This window comes from Ochotona princeps, chromosome 33 (genome assembly GCF_030435755.1).
Source record: "Ochotona princeps isolate mOchPri1 chromosome 33, mOchPri1.hap1, whole genome shotgun sequence".
NCBI classification, from domain to species: domain Eukaryota; kingdom Metazoa; phylum Chordata; class Mammalia; order Lagomorpha; family Ochotonidae; genus Ochotona; species Ochotona princeps.
In genome coordinates, this window is record NC_080864.1 from 595,915 (window position 1) to 611,593 (window position 15,679).

At 60.7% G+C, this 15,679-nt stretch overlaps 1 protein-coding gene across 1 annotated transcript; it reads left to right on the top strand.

Moving 5' to 3' along the window:
- The first annotated feature begins 3,660 nt into the window (after nt 1-3,660).
- On the top strand, nt 3,661-13,943 carry LOC131478408 (choline transporter-like protein 2). Its single transcript, XM_058657612.1, has 20 exons — nt 3,661-3,829; nt 3,937-4,021; nt 4,940-5,024; nt 5,161-5,271; nt 5,345-5,405; nt 5,506-5,629; nt 5,733-5,816; nt 5,911-6,023; nt 8,857-8,988; nt 9,065-9,164; nt 9,239-9,331; nt 9,499-9,586; nt 9,829-10,091; nt 10,174-10,268; nt 10,848-10,951; nt 11,053-11,126; nt 11,227-11,297; nt 11,888-11,976; nt 12,825-12,909; nt 13,631-13,943. Exons 1-20 carry the CDS (start codon nt 3,661-3,663, stop codon nt 13,735-13,737), a joined length of 2,133 nt encoding a protein of 710 aa, XP_058513595.1. The 3' UTR covers nt 13,738-13,943.
- The last annotated feature ends 1,736 nt before the right edge of the window (nt 13,944-15,679 follow it).

Consider the following 15,679-nt stretch of genomic DNA (forward strand, 5'->3'; position numbering starts at 1 on the left):
CGCCACGGCGTCTGGCTGCCCATGCTGAGTATGCACCCCTGCCAGCGTATACGCCACGGCGTCTGGCTGCCCATGCTGAGTATGCACCCCTGCTGAGGAAAGCCCTCCCTAGTTTTCTTTCTTTTTTCCCCATTTTCCTTGAACTGTTTGGAGACCCCTCCCCTGTACAAGCCAGAGCTTCGAAATGTTGTATTTGCACCAGATCATCCTGTCTTTTCCTTCCAGTTACTGCAGACTAGCCAGCCGCTGGTAAAGTAGAGAGCTTTCCTCGAAGATTTGTGGAGGGCACAGGCAGGGGTGTGAGTGAGCAGGCGCTGGCTGGCACAGGCAGGGGTGTGAGCGAGCAGGCGGCTGGCACAGGCAGGGGTGTGAGCGAGCAGGTGGCTGGCTGGCACAGGCAGGGGTGTGAGCGAGCAGGTGGCTGGCTGGCACAGGCAGGGGTGTGAGCGAGCGAGCAGGCGGCTGGCACAGGCAGGGGTGTGAGCGAGCGAGCAGGCGGCTGGCACAAGCAGGGGTATGAGCGAGCAGGCGGCTGGCACAGGCAGGGGTGTGAGCGAGCAGGCGGCTGGCTGGCACAGGCAGGGGTGTGAGCGAGCAGGCGGCTGGCTGGCACAGGCAGGGGTGTGAGCGAGCGAGCAGGCGGCTGGCACAGGCAGGGGTATGAGCGAGCAGGCGGCTGGCACAGGCAGGGGTGTGAGCGAGCAGGCGGCTGGCACAGGCAGGGGTGTGAGTGAGCAGGCGGCTGGCACAGGCAGGGGTGTGAGCGAGCGAGCAGGCGGCTGGCACAGGCAGGGGTGTGAGCGAGCGAGCAGGCGGCTGGCTGGCACAGGCAGGGGTGTGAGCGAGCGAGCAGGCGGCTGGCACAGGCAGGGGTATGAGTGAGCAGGCGGCTGGCTGGCACAGGCAGGGGTGTGAGTGAGCAGGCGGCTGGCACAGGCAGGGGTGGAGCGAGCAGGCGGCTGGCTGGCTGGTACAGGCAGGGGTGGGGTGGGTATTAAGCGTGTAGCCAGCAGTGTGCACCAAGCTTCTTAGGCGCATCTATAGTCTCCTATAGACCACTGTATGTGCTCAGGCCTACTGTACCCCATGCAGATTTCACAGATTAAAACAATGAGAGTAACTCTATGGGTCGTCAACATTTGGTAGAAAATAGAATTGAATGCGTATATTTTGATGGTAAACCATTTTGATACTGAAGCCTTATGTCTCCAGGATGTCTATTTTCTTTCCCCAAGCTTTTTGAAAACCCCCCTGTGCCAGCTGTATGTTCCCCAGTGCCTGGCCTTTAAGACTTACTAAAGATTTATTTATTTTTATTGGAAAAGCAGATTTACAGAGAAAAAGAGAGAAAGATCTTCCATCTGCTGGTTTGCTCCCCGAGTGGCCATAATGGCTGGAGCTGAGCTGATCTGAAGCCAGAAGTCAGGAGCCTCTTCTGGGTCTCCCATGCGGGTGCAGGGTCCCAAGGTTTTGGGTCGTCCTCCACTGCTTTCCCAGGCCCCAGGCAGGGAGCTGGATGGGAAGTGGGGCAGCTGGGACATGAACCGAGCCCATATAGGGTCCTGGTGCATGGAAGATGAGGACTTTAGCTACCAGGTTACTGCACTGGGCCGTCTTCCCTAGCTTAACAGGCTAGAATTATTTTATGTTTCACAGACACCTGTGGTGCCTAGGGGAGGATCAGGGTTCGAATCCTGGCTCCACTCCTGACCCTGGGAAGGCAGCAGGTGATGGGTCAAGTACTTGGGCCGGTGCCAGCCACATAGGAGCCCTGGGTGGAGCTCCTAGCTTCAGCCCAGCTCAGCCCTGACTGCTGCGGGCAATTGGTGGGAGTGTACCAGCAGGTGGCAGCTTATCTCTGTCTCTGTCTGTCTCTTCCTCCCCCTCTACCAAAAAGCAAAGTCCCAGTCTGAACTCAAATCATCTCTGGGTGTGCTACTCCCAGCCTCAGTTTGCATACACAGAAGATGGGACCGAAGTGGGTCCCTTTTGGACCTGGGGTGTGGGGTGGGGGACTCCCAGGTGGTGTGGGGTCCAGGACCACCCCATGGGTGCAGCTTGAAGTTCCCTGTCTGGGGGCTGGCCAGGCGCAGGCGGGCGGAGCTGGCTAAATTGGGCACTCGGTGGGTGAGTGGCGGGCGCAGCTGCCTGCCTCCTGCCCCGCCGGCCTCCTCCCTCCCTCCTTCCCGTCCCCTGGCGCTGGCGGCCGGTAGGACCGGTTTGGGCCGCCCCGCCTGGCTCCGGGCTGGGCGGAGCCGGGTCTCCAGAGGGCTCGCTCTGTGCGCTCTGAGCCCGCCTGTGCGTCCAGACGGGCGGGCGCGCGGGAATGGGGGACGAGGGGCCGCACTACTATGGGAAGCACGGTAGGTGCGCCCCCCCTTGTCCCCCGGGGTGGTGGTGGGGGGACGGGACGATTGGGCAGCGCCCCGGCCAGGGTGGCGACGCCGAGGGGAGGCAGGCTGTGGGGCCGGCAGTGGGCATCGGTACTGCCCATCACGGGCCGCCCCCTCTCCTTGCCTCCACGGCACCTCCCCATCTTGGAGCTCTGCGCCAACCGAGGAGAGCTGGCGCTGGAAGTTCTGGCCCCTTCCAGGCATTCCAAGGATCCTGGGTCTGGGGCTCCTGTACTGGGACAGGCACTGCCTGGGGGCTTGTGCGGTGGCGCTGTGTGGGGGGATGGGACAAGGATTCCGGATTTCCTTCAGTCCTGGGCTGACAGCCCTGCTGGGGGTATCTGGGCAGAGTCTTCAGGCTCCCCCTCCCCCAGCTTAGCTCTCCCTTCCTTTTTCAGGAACCCCACAGAAATATGACCCCACCTTCAAGGGACCAATTTACAACAGGTAAATGCGCTCCGGGGTCCACTAGTTTGTCACAAACTGGTAACAAACGTTCGCCCCTGGATAGAAGAACCTGCTTCCGTAAGATGCAGAAAGATACAAAAAAAAAAATTCCCTGGGGAATTGCAGGCAGCAGCTCAAAACTCAGAAACTCAAGCCCAGTGGTAGAAGCAGTTAGGACTCTGTCTGAGATGGTGGACACGGTGCGGACACTGGCCCTGCTGTCGTCAGCTGGGGAGGCCAGTGGACACGGTGCGGACACTGGCCCTGCTGTCGTCAGCTGGGGAGGCCAGTGGACACGGTGCGGACACTGGCCCTGCTGCCGTCAGCTGGGGAGGCCGGTGGGCATCGTGCGGACATGGGCCCTGCTGCGGTCAGCTGGGGAGGCCGGTGGGCACGGTGCGGACACTGGCCCTGCTGCCGTCAGCTGGGGAGGCCGGTGGGCACGATGGGGACATGGGCCCTGCTGTGGTCAGCTGGGGAGGCCAGTGGGCACAGTGCGCACATGGGCACCGCGGGCATTGGAGCCGCACACCTCCATCTGGGGTGGTGCCTTGCACAGGCACACGGTGGCTACCCTGAGAGTGAGGGTGCTTGTGGAGGGACACCCACTTATCGGTCACACCCACTGCTCTGCGCTTTTGGCTTTTATCATGCTTAGATTTCCTCGGGGGAACGGGCTGAGCGTTCAGACACCGTGGATGGGGGAGAGGTGTGGACCTGGCGGGCACCCTGTCCAGGGCGTGTGGCCTCCTTGTCTTTTGCTGTGCTTGCTGTGGTCGTGTGACATGCATGTGTACTCTTGGGCCTGGCGTAGGGGACCATGTCCTGTGACGCCCAGTGTGGCCGGAGGCCAGGTGGCCTGGCGTGGGCGACATGGCTTCCTGCCCTGCCTTCTCTCTCCTCTCTGCTCCCTAGGGGCTGCACCGATGTCATTTGTTGTGTGGCCCTCCTGCTGGCCATCGTGGGCTATGTGGCGGTGGGCATCATAGGTGAGGAGGTGCCATGCGATGGGCTCCCCCCACCCCAGGAAGGAGGGGAGAGTGTGAGGCTGGGGCTGGAAGCGGTGCCGCCTTCACAGCCTGGGTTCTGCCTGCAGCTTGGACCCACGGAGACCCTCGCAAGGTGATCTACCCCACTGACAGCCGTGGCGAATTCTGCGGCCAGAAGGGCACCAAGAATGCGTGAGTTGGGCCTTCCTGCCTTGGGGCAGAGTGGGTAGAGGGCTTCACTCGGAGAAGTTTCCAGGCTTTCTGCAACTGGCTGCAGCTGCCAACAATGACCACCTCAGTGCCCACAGCAGCTAGGGGGAGAATTCTTTCTTTTTTAAGATTTGTTCAGGGGGGCTCAGTGCGCTGGCTGAGTAACTAAGTGCTTACCTGTGTGCTCTGGGATCCCATAGGGATCTAATCCTGGCAGCCCTGGACACTGGTTTGAGTCCCGGCTGCCCCACTTCCCCTGCAGCTCCCTGCCTTTGACCTGGGAAAGCAGTGGAGGACGGCCCAAAGCCTGGGGACCCTGCACCCGCGTGGGAGACCCAGAAGTTCCTGGCTCCTGGTTCCTGGCTTTTTAGATCAACTCAGCTCTGACTATTGAGTCCATTTGGGGAGTGAACCAGTGGGTGATACATCTTCATGTCTCCTTCGCTCTGTGTATCTGCCTTCCAGGAATAATAAATTTTTGCAGAACAATGTTTGCATGTACTCAGCAGGGAGGCAGTATTTACTGTGAGCCTTGTTTTCTGGAAAGCAGAATGAAAGTAAGTGAGAGAGAGATATATCTTTCATCTACTGGTCACTTTCCAAATGTCTGTAACAATCCGAGGCCAGGCTAGGCTGGAACCAGCAACCTGGAATTTCATCTGAGTTTTACACACGAGTCCCGAGGCTTTGGGCCATGCTCCGCTGCCTTCCCAGGCCACAGGCAGGGAGCTGGATGGGAAGAGGGGTCAGCCATGCCTGCTGGGATGCTGACGCCACTGTCGGCGGCAGTGTGACCCGCTATGCCACAGCACTGGTCACTGTTACTCATTTCAGTAAGGAATTTTGTATAGGGGCGTAGGGGCGAGACCCTAGCATTCATGTAAACTTCTCTCCACACAGGAACAAACCATTCCTGTTTTATTTCAACATTGTCAAGTGTGCCAGCCCCCTGGTCCTGCTGGAATTCCAATGTCCCACCCCCCAGGTGACTGGACCTGCCCTCTCCCTGTGCAGGGTGGTGGGGGAGGACTGTGTCCTGCCTGGTGGGGGATGTGTGGCGCGTGGATCCTCACTGCCTCCCCACCACGCCCTCGTCCCACCTGGGCCCTCCGCCCTCCCAGATCTGCGTGGAGAAATGCCCCGACCGCTACCTCACCTTCCTCAGCGCGTACAACTCCCGGGACTTGGCGTACTACAAGCAGTTCTGTGTGCCCGGCTTCCAGGGGAGTAAAGTGAGTGGAAAGTCGCTGCCAGGGCTCGGGGGTGGGTCGGGGTCCCCCGGAAGCTCACCTCGTGTCTTGGCAGAGTGCGGCGGAGGTGCTCCGTGACGAGGACTGCCCGGCTGTGCTTATCCCCAGCAAACCTCGTGAGTTGGGGTCACTCCCCCCGCACTGCAGGGAGAGGGGGGCTGCCCGGGGGAGGGAGCACAAGCTGATGGGGCTCCCCACCCCTGTCCTGCCGTGCAGTGGCCCGGCGCTGCTTCCCGGCCATCCACGCCCAGAAGGGGGTGCTCATGGTGGGCAATGAGACGACCTACGAAGACGGGCATGGGGTGCGGAAAAACATCACGGACCTGGTGGAAGGCGCCAAGTGAGGCTGGGGGCCTTCCGGGGTGGGGTGGAGAGGGTGATGGGGCATTGCGGGTGCATGGCAGGGTGGGGACAGGCCCGAGCCTCGCCACCCCTCTCTGCAGGAAGGCTAATGGGGTGTTGGAGGCGCGGCAGCTGGCCATGCGAATCTTCGAAGATTATACAGTCTCCTGGTATTGGATCATCATGTGAGTGGTGGGGTGGGCGGGGCTGGCCTGGAGGCCCCGCCCCCTCGCTGACCAGGGGCGGGGCCTGAGTGTGCCCCTCTGTTTTTTCCACCAGAGGCCTGGTCATTGCCATGTTGCTTAGCCTGCTTTTCATCACCCTGTTGCGTTTCCTGGCCGGCGTCATGGTCTGGGTGATGGTGGTCATGGTGATTTTAGTACTGGGTTATGGTAGGTTGTGTCCGTCCACCCCAATCCACCCCGCCCCACAACCTCCTCCGTGCAGGCTTTGGGGGCTGGGGAGGGAGGTGGTGACTGCCTCTCGGCGTTGGGGCACGGTGCTGGAGATGCTGGTGTCAGTGCTGTAAGAGCGGAGAGGCGGGGAGTAGGTTCCAGGTTGCCTCTCCCAGGGCTCATCCCTGTGTGATGAACCATGAGCCGTTCCCAGGCAGTTCTCAGCCCTGTGCCCCCGGGGTTGGTGACTGAGACACTCCCGCGCCTCGACTTCCTCCTCCACGCAGTGGCTGTAATGAGTGCTGATCGCTTGGAAGGTTTAGGAGAAGCAGATGGTGGCAGAGTGACCTTGTCAAGGGCCTGAATATGCATGTTGTGGGAGAGAGAGATCTTCCATCTGTTGGTTCACTCCCCAGATGGCCACACAGCCGAGACTGGGCACTTGGCTCATCTCGCAAGGTCAGAGGTGGAACAGCCTGGGGTCCAACTGGCATCCCTGCTGAATGCCAGCGGTGCAGGCGGCTTTACCCGCTACACCACAGTGCCAGCCTGGGCTGTGGGATTTCACAATTCTTGCTTATTTTCATGTTGTTTGAAAAGCAGGGAGAAACGAAGATCTTCCATTCACTGGTTCACTCCTTTACAAACACCTGTTATATCCGGGGCTGGGCCACACCAGAAACAGGTGCCAGGAGCTCCAGCCGGCTCTCCTGCTTATGTGTCAGGGGCCCAAGGACATGAGCCGCCCTGCTACCCCCAGGGCATACATAAGTAGCCAGGATTTCTAAAAAACTATTTACTTTCCTTGGAAAAGCAGATAACAGAGAGGAGGAGAGGTGGAGAAGATCTTCTATCCACTGGTTCACTCCCCAACTGACCTCAGTGGCTGGAGCTGAGCCGATCTGAAGGCAGGAGCTTCTTCCAGGTCTCCAACACGGGTGCAGGGTCCCAAGGCTTTGGGCCGTCCTCCACTGCTTTCCCAGGCCACAGGCAGGGAGCTGGGTGGGAAGTGGAGCAGCTGGAACACGAACTGGCGCCCCTATGGTATCCCAGTGTGTGCATGGTGAGGACTTTAGCTGCTGGGCTATCGTGCCAGGCCTGAGTGACCAGGACTAAAACCTGGGCACCCCACTGTGAGAGGGCAGTACCCAAAGGGCTTGACCTCTGTGCCAAATATCTATCCTGGTCTTGGAATTTGAAGTGACTTTTTTTTTTGTCCCTTTATCCTTATTTTAAAAATGTTATTCTCTTCAAAGTGAATGCTGGTGCCGTAGCAGGTGGCACAGGGACACCTGTCTGTCCGTATGGTGAATGCTGGTGCCGTAGCAGGTGGCACGGGGACACCTGTCTGTCCGTATGGTGAATGCTGGTGCCGTAGCAGGTGGCACGGGGACACCTGTCTGTCCGTATGGTGAATGCTGGTGCCGTAGCAGGTGGCACGGGGACACCTGTCTGTCCGTATGGTGAATGCTGGTGCCGTAGCAGGTGGCACGGGGACACCTGTCTGTCCGTATGGTGAATGCTGGTGCCGTAGCAGGTGGCACGGGGACACCTGTCTGTCCGTATGGTGAATGCTGGTGCCGTAGCAGGTGGCACGGGGACACCTGTCTGTCCGTATGGTGAATGCTGGTGCCGTAGCAGGTGGCACGGGGACACCTGTCTGTCCGTATGGTGAATGCTGGTGCCGTAGCAGGTGGCACAGGGACACCTGTCTGTCCGTATGGTGAATGCTGGTGCCGTAGCAGGTGGCACAGGGACACCTGTCTGTCCGTATGGTGAATGCTGGTGCCGTAGCAGGTGGTACAGGACACCTGTCTGTCCATATGGTGAATGCTGGTGCTGTAGCAGGTGGCACGGGGACACCTGTCTGTCCCTATGGTGAATGCTGGTGCCGTAGCAGGTGGTACAGGACACCTGTCTGTCCGTATGGTGAATGCTGGTGCTGTAGCAGGTGGCACGGGGACACCTGTCTGTCCCTATGGTGAATGTTGCAGATGGATGAGGCTCATGGGGCCTCTGCTCCTGACACCTGCTTCTTCATTTATTCTTTCATTCACCCATGTGCACATAAGACCCGCATTGAGAACACACTGCATTGTGGGAAATTCTTTGCATTCTATACTCAGAGCGATGAACCAAGCAGGACGAATTCTTGGCTTTCCTCATGGAGGCATGGGGAAGTTGAGCAAGAAATAAACCTGAAAAACCTCCATGTCACAGCAGGGATGGTGCTGGGAAGCCTGGCTGTAAGACAGGCTGCCTGACAGAGCCCATCTCACCTCAGGGGCCTGGGTTGCTAGGCACGTGCTGGCAGGTGATGTGGCTCAAGGACTCGGCTTCCCGACACCCACAGGCAGGGGCTGAACCCCGATGGAGAGCCAGGCTGCTGGCTATGACACTGCCCAGCCCCATTGTAAAGCAGGCTTTGCTGAGCCAACCGGCACGGACGGCCAATCTCTCCGTGTCTGTTTCTCTTTGCCTTCCAAACCAATAAGATGTCAGTGTGAGAGAGGATCTGATTCTGGGGGCGTCTGGGGGGATGGAATGATCTAGAAAGTTACAAGAGATGGTACCACTGGGAGCAGAGACCAGAGGGTGGGTGGAATCCGGCCAACGGGAGAGGCAGGGGGTGCACACAGCAGGTGCAGCATGTGGAAGGGTCCTCCGGGTCCGCCTGCATTGGGGCCTGCTTTCCTGGCTGGCTGGGGGTTGCATTCCCATACCAGGACCTGGGGTGGTGTTTGGGGGCTGGGCAGAAAAGGAGTGGGGGTTGAGCTGAAGCTGTGGCCTCCACGCTCCGCCCCACCCACCACCATCTTTCCCCGGGAAGGAATATTCCACTGCTACATGGAATACTCGCGGCTGCGCGGCGAGGCGGGCTCCGACATCTCCCTGGTGGACCTGGGCTTTCAGACCGACCTGCGCGTCTACCTGCACCTGCGGCAGACCTGGATGGGGTTCAGTGAGTCGCCACCCCCTTGCCCCTGCCCGGGGAGGCGCGCCAAGAGCGGCTCTCAGGCGCCCCCTCTTGGTTCCAGTGATTATCCTCAGCACCGTGGAAGTCGTGATCGTCCTCCTGCTCATCTTTCTGAGGAAGAGAATCCTCATCGCCATTGCTCTCATTAAGGAAGCCAGCAGGTGCATGGGCGGGCGGGGCGGGCGGGGTGCTGCGCACAGTCCAGCCCCGACACGTGACGTCTGACTCTTCCCAGGGCGGTGGGTTACGTCATGTACTCCTTGCTGTACCCGCTGGTCACCTTCTTCCTGCTGTGTCTTTGCATCGCCTACTGGGCCAGCACCGCTGTGTATCCACGGATGCCCTCCGCCTCCCACACCGCCACACCGTCTTGCCTTGGCAGTGACACAGGGTTGTGGGGGGCTGGGGTCAGCGGGGTGCAGGGACAATACATGGACGTCTCTCAGTCGGTCCCCGATCCCCCAGACCCTGCGTTCCTTAACCAACATCCCCCAGCTTCCTAGCCACATCCAACGAAGCCATCTACAAAGTCTTTGATGACGATGAGACCTGCACGCTGGTGGGGAAGACCTGCAACCCTGAGGTGGGCGGTCCTGGCTTTGTGGGCAACCTGGGAGGTCGCTCAGCCACTGTTGGGCACCATGCTGGGCGGGAGCGCCTGGCCCCGACTCCACCTGCTTGGCTGCCACCATGCCATCTCCCCTTTCTCCTCGGCTCTTGGAATGGCCACTCCTGGCCTAGCCCACGGTCTGGCCTGGCCTGGACGCTGTCCCCCTCGCCCCCCAACCCCCGTACGGCTTTGACAGTGCCATACCCTGCCCACAGGTCTTCCCTTCTGCCAACGAGTCGCGTGTGTGCCCCAAAGCCCGCTGCCAGTTTGCTTTCTACGGGGGAGAATCCAGCTACCACCGGGCGCTGCTGGGGCTGCAGATCTTCAACGCCTTTATGTTTTTCTGGCTGGCTAACTTCGTGCTAGCCCTGGGCCAGGTCACCCTGGCCGGGGCCTTCGCTTCCTACTACTGGGCCCTGCGCAAGCCCGACGACCTCCCGGCCTTCCCCCTCTTCTCTGCTTTTGGACGGGCACTCAGGTGGGTCAGGGCTGGCTGCAGGGCGTAGGGCACGGATGACCCACAGGAGACTCATCCCCGGGCCCCCGCCCCGTGCCTCCAGGTACCACACCGGCTCCCTGGCTTTCGGCGCCCTCATCCTGGCCATCGTGCAGGTCATCCGTGTGATCCTGGAGTACCTGGACCAACGCCTGAAAGGTGCAGTCACACATCACATCCTTTTGTGTTGGGGAGACCAAGCTAAATGGCAGGGCCCAAGGCATGAAGAGTAATGGGTTCCACCCCAGGAGGCGGGGTAAGAAAGTGAGAGCCGTAGGTCATTGGCTCCTAGGATGGAGGAGCAGCTGAAAGAGCCTATGGGGTGGAATCTTTACTCCCAGAGGGCAGAGTCCAGGAAGCCTGCTAGAGAGGGAGGGGCTGGATTGTTGACAGGTGAGGAAGCTCTCAAGGGGCTGGGATTGGTTATACTTTGGGTGGGTGGGGCCAAGGACACAGCCGGGATTGGTCCCTGACTTGGAGGTGTGGCTGGAAGGCTTCTCGGATTGGCTGCATATGTGGGAGCAGGTGTGAGGGTCCTGGGGTGGATCATTTTCTGGTGATGGATAGGAAACAGAACTTGCAGGGCAAGTTCTGCATCCAGGCCCTTTGCCTGGTCTCCTTTCTCAGAGCCTGAGCCTGGCTCCACCGTGATGGAGTCATGGGGGTGGCCGTAGACAGGGCTAGGCTGGGCCGCCCAACTTCCACCTAATAGCACCCTTGGCCCCCTTCTCCTTCCAGCGGCCCAGAACAAATTTGCCAAGTTCCTCATGACTTGTCTCAAATGCTGCTTCTGGTGCCTGGAGAAATTCATCAAGTTCCTCAACAGGAATGCTTACATCATGGTGAGGGGGCACCTCCAGCGGCTGCAGGTCTGGGGTGGGGCTGGCACGGGCACCTGCTCGCCTCCTCCCTCTTTCTCACCCAACTCCCCCTTGCCTCTCAGATCGCCATCTATGGCACCAACTTCTGCACCTCGGCCAGAAACGCCTTCTTCCTGCTCATGAGAAATATCATAAGGTGTGGGGACCCCCTTCCTCTCGTCCCCCTCCACTGACTCCTGCCTGAGTCCCCGAGCCTGGGGTTCACACCTGGCATTCCCTTCCTGTCTCCTCTGCAGAGTGGCCGTCTTGGACAAGGTCACTGACTTCCTGTTCCTGTTGGGCAAACTCCTGATTGTGGGCAGTGTGGGTGAGTGTCACATATACACACATGGAGCATGTGTGGCTGCCCAGGGTTGGGCTCCGGGGCGGGCTGTTCTCTCTGCGGGCCCTTCCAGGGTGGCGGCCATCACCCGCGGCCCTCTGCGGCTGTCACCTGTGGCCCTCCGCGGCCATCACCTGTGGCCGTCACCCGTGGCCCTCCGTGGCCGTCACCCGTGGCCCTCTGTGGCCATCACCCATGGCCCTCTGCGGCCGTCACCCGTGGCCGTCACCCGTGGCCCTCCGTGGCCATCACCCGCAGCCGTCACCCGTGGCCCTCCGCGGCCGTCACCCGTGGCCCTCCGCGGCCGTCACCCATGGCCCTCTGGCCGTCACCCGTGGCCCTCCGCGGCCGTCACCCGTGGCCCTCCGCGGCCGTCACCCGTGGCCGTCACCCATGGCCCTCTGTGGCCATCACCCGTGGCCCTTCGCGGCCGTCACCCATGGCTCTCTGGCCATCCCCCGTGGCCCTCCGCGGCCATCACCCGCGGCCCTCCGCGGCCGTCACCTGCGGCCCTCTGAAGTTGTCACCTGCTCTGCAGTCGTCACCCGCAGCCCTCTGCGTCTCTTCTTCCCCAGGGATTTTGGCTTTCTTCTTCTTCACGCACCGCATCCGGATTGTGGAGGACACAGCACCCCCTCTCAACTATTACTGGGTTCCTATACTGGTGAGGACCCCTGGGGACAGACAGGAAGGAGGAGAGGGGCTAGTGCTTGCCTGGCAGCTATAGATGTGCGACTCAATGACTTCTTCAAACTCTCAGCTTTTAGTGATGTCCTGGACGTGGAGAGAGAGAGTGGGGGACTCCTCTTTTGGGGAGCCTTACAGTTTAGGCCCAAGTCAAGAAGGCTGTCCTTGCAGCCTGGCAGGGGCCAGCAGGTGGGCCTGCCAGGTGGGAGCCAAGCCCCGGCTAGGAACAAGGCAGAGGCCCCGAGGTGGGCGCGTGGGCACGAACGGGCAGCAGGCCAGCAGGGCCGAAGGGGCGGTGGAAGGTGGCGGTGATGAGGGTGTGCCCGGGGATGGGAGCGTGGAGCCGTGCCGTATCTGAGGGCTGGCCCTGGAGCCCGGATGGCGGGTTTGGTCTCCATTCCTCTGTTGATTCTGGAATGACTCACTTGGCATCACTGATTGAGCTCCAGTCGTATGAGTCAACAGATAGTTTGTCAGGCGGCCACCCAAGAGCCTGGCATTCTCTGAGCGGCTGCAGATAGAGCGCAAGAAATCACGGGACAGGCCTCCTGGAGAGGCAGCTGTCAGACCCGGGAGGGCCCCTGCTTGGAGACCTGGGGTGCCGCCGTGGCGGTGTGATGCTAGATTGAGAGATGGGGGGAGCAGGGGGCGGCCCAGAGGCCAGAGGTCAAAGGTGGCTTCTTCAATGGGAGCCGACTTCATTCGGGGCGACACATGCCAAGGTCCCGGGGTGGCGGACTGGCCGGAGCCAGAGTGGCGGCGGCGGCGGGGCACGGGCTGCGACAAGACGCTGCCTGACCCCTCCCCTCTCTTGCCCCCCAACAGACGGTGATTGTGGGGTCCTACTTGATTGCTCACGGTTTCTTCAGCGTCTATGGCATGTGTGTTGACACGCTATTTCTCTGTTTCTGTAAGTGGTCCGTTACCCCAAGCCATCCTGGGCAAGTACTCCCCCCGCCTCCGTTTGCCCGGTGCAGGTTGAGCAGCGGACGGAAACCCTGCGCTCGTGCCCAATGCAACGCGCTGTCCCTCCTCCTGCCTCCCTGCTCCTGCCCTGGCGTGGCCTGCGGCCGCTGCTGCACCCCTGGGGAGGGACGGGGCTCGGTCCTTGGCTTGGGGGCTGCCACTAACTCTGGGTCTCTTCCATCTGTTTTTTCTCTCTTCCACGCCTGCTGGCTTCTCCCATTCTCTCCCCGACTCCCCTTCCCTCTCTGCCCCCACCCCTTCCCATCCCACTCCTCCCTCCTGCCCTCCCCTGCGTTTCTGCCCCCGCTGGCTCCCGGGGGGCCCAGGTGAGGACCTGGAAAGGAATGACGGCTCGAAGGAGCGACCCTACTTCATGTCGCCCGAGCTGAGAGACATCCTTTTGAAGGGGAGTGCTGAGGAGGGCGGGCAGACGCCGGAAGCCGAGTAGATTGTGTGTGTGTTGGGAGGTGTTTGGGGTGTATCGGGGCTCCCAGCCGAGGGGGTACGGGGCAGGTCCCTGCCCGTGGCCTGTGTGCTGTCCGCGTTCGTTGCTTCCTAACACGGTGTGGCTCCCTTGTCTGTGATGCTGTCCTCCTGCCCCGCCCCCACACGCTGTCCTCACGCGTGTCTCTCCCCGCGCCCCACTCGGGGTCTTCTTTCCACAGTGGAGGACCTGGAACGCAATGACGGCTCAGCCGAGAGGCCCTACTTCATGTCCTCCACCCTCAAGAGGCTCCTGAACAAAAGCAACAAGAAACTGGCTGAATCTTAGACAAGGGGGTGGGGGGCTCTGGTGGGGCCCCCTGCTCATCACTGCCACCCGCCTCCCCAGGCCTCCCCGGGCCGTGGTCATGGCCACCACCCCAGCGTGAGTTAGTACTGCCACCCGCACCGCCGGCCCGGTGTCACCCCCACTCACGCCGACACTGCAGAGGTCGGGGCCTTGGGGTGTCTGCCAGGCATCCGGGCTGCGGGGAGGCATCTCCGCCTTCCTGCGAGGGACATACGACCCGGCCCTGGGTCTTGTATGGAGTTGGGTGGACGCTGTCTTGCTGACAGCCCCCCTGCTCCCCACTCTGCCGCTGCCAGGTGACCAGACATCCGACGGTGATAGGCCGGCGCAGTGGGGTCGCCAAGGAGTGCCTTTGCTCTGGGATGGTTGTTTTGGGGGCAGGCGGTGGAGAGGGGGAAAAGGGGAGGGGGCGACACTTGTGTCCAGGAAAGAATAAGGGGAGGTGGCGGGCCTGGGTCATCAGACCAGAGCTGCCTTTGGGGGCGTTGTCACCCCCCAGTGACCACCGTGGACCCCTCTGCCTAACTGGGTGACATGGTTCACAGTGTAACAAGTGCCCCAGCCTGAGCGGGTCTCCCTGCCCAAGCAGGGTATTGTTTTGCCAAACGTGTTGGACTTGGGCCCTTGCTGACCCTGGGCTGACCCCCATCACCCCTCACCCCCACCCTCGCCCATTTTACATCGTCTTGGATCATCAATTCGGTCCCAGGACCCCAGGGTCTCCCACATCCAGGGCCTGCTGCCATCCAGCCCCAGCCACACACCCTTGCGCCTGACTGCCCTGCCCCCACCTAACAGTAATAAAGTGCCTATTGTACCGGGCCATGCCTGACGTGTTTGTGAGGAGCCCCCACAAGCCTTCGGAGGGGAGGCGTGGTGGGCACTGAGCCTGAGTCGGGTTACTCCCCGACCAACGATTGGGCCTTGCTAGCCTTGGCGGCCCGCAGGGGCAGCAGAGGAAGACCCCCGGCCTTACCCAGCCCAGGACCCCTGCCGGCCGCCTAGAACCTCACTTCCAATGTGCTGGCAGCCCACGGCTCACTGCTGCCCCCTGCTGCCGGGGGCTGCCACCGTCGCCTCTACGTTGCAGACTGATTTTTTTTTCCTTAAGGTTCATTTATTTTATTTTTAAAAAAGATTTATTTATTTTTATTACAAAGTCAGATATACAGAGAGGAGGAGAGACAGAGAGGAAGAACTTCCGTCCGATGATTCACTCCCCAAGCGGCTGCAACGGCCAGTGCTGTGCCGATCTGAACCTGGGAACCAGGAACCTCTTCTGGGTCTCCCACGTGGGTGCAGGGTCCCAAGGCCACAGGCATGATGGGAAGTGGAGCAGCCGGGACTTTGGCTACTAGGATACTTTGCTGGGCCGTATTTCAATTGGTTTGAAAGGTACCGAGATCTTGCTATTTGTTGGTTCATTTCCCAAATGCCTGGGCTGGGCCAGGCTCAAGGTAAGGACCGTGAAGCTGGGAGCTGGCAGGGACTCCAGTACCTGAGCCATCCAACACCTGCTGCCTTCCTGCGATCCTATGAGTGGGAAGCTGGGTTGGAAGCAGAGCCATCCTGTTGCCCCCAACGCTGGGCCCTTGAGGGAATGTACTGGTCTGACAGGGCCTGGTGCAGTAGCCTAGCAGGTGAAGTCCTTACCTTGCATACACCTGGGTCCCATATGGGCACCGGTTTGTGTCCCAGCTGCTCCACTTCCCTCCCAGCTCCCTGCCTGTGGCCTGGGAAAGCAGTGGAGGACGGCCCAAAGCCTTGGGACCCTGCACCCGTGTGGGAGACCCAGGAGAGGCTCCTGGCTCCAGATTGGCTCAGCTCCAGCCATTGCCGTTACTTGGGGAGTGAATCATTGGATGGAAGCTCTTCCTCTCTGTCTGATTTTACAATAAAGAACATCTTAAAAAGGAGGCTG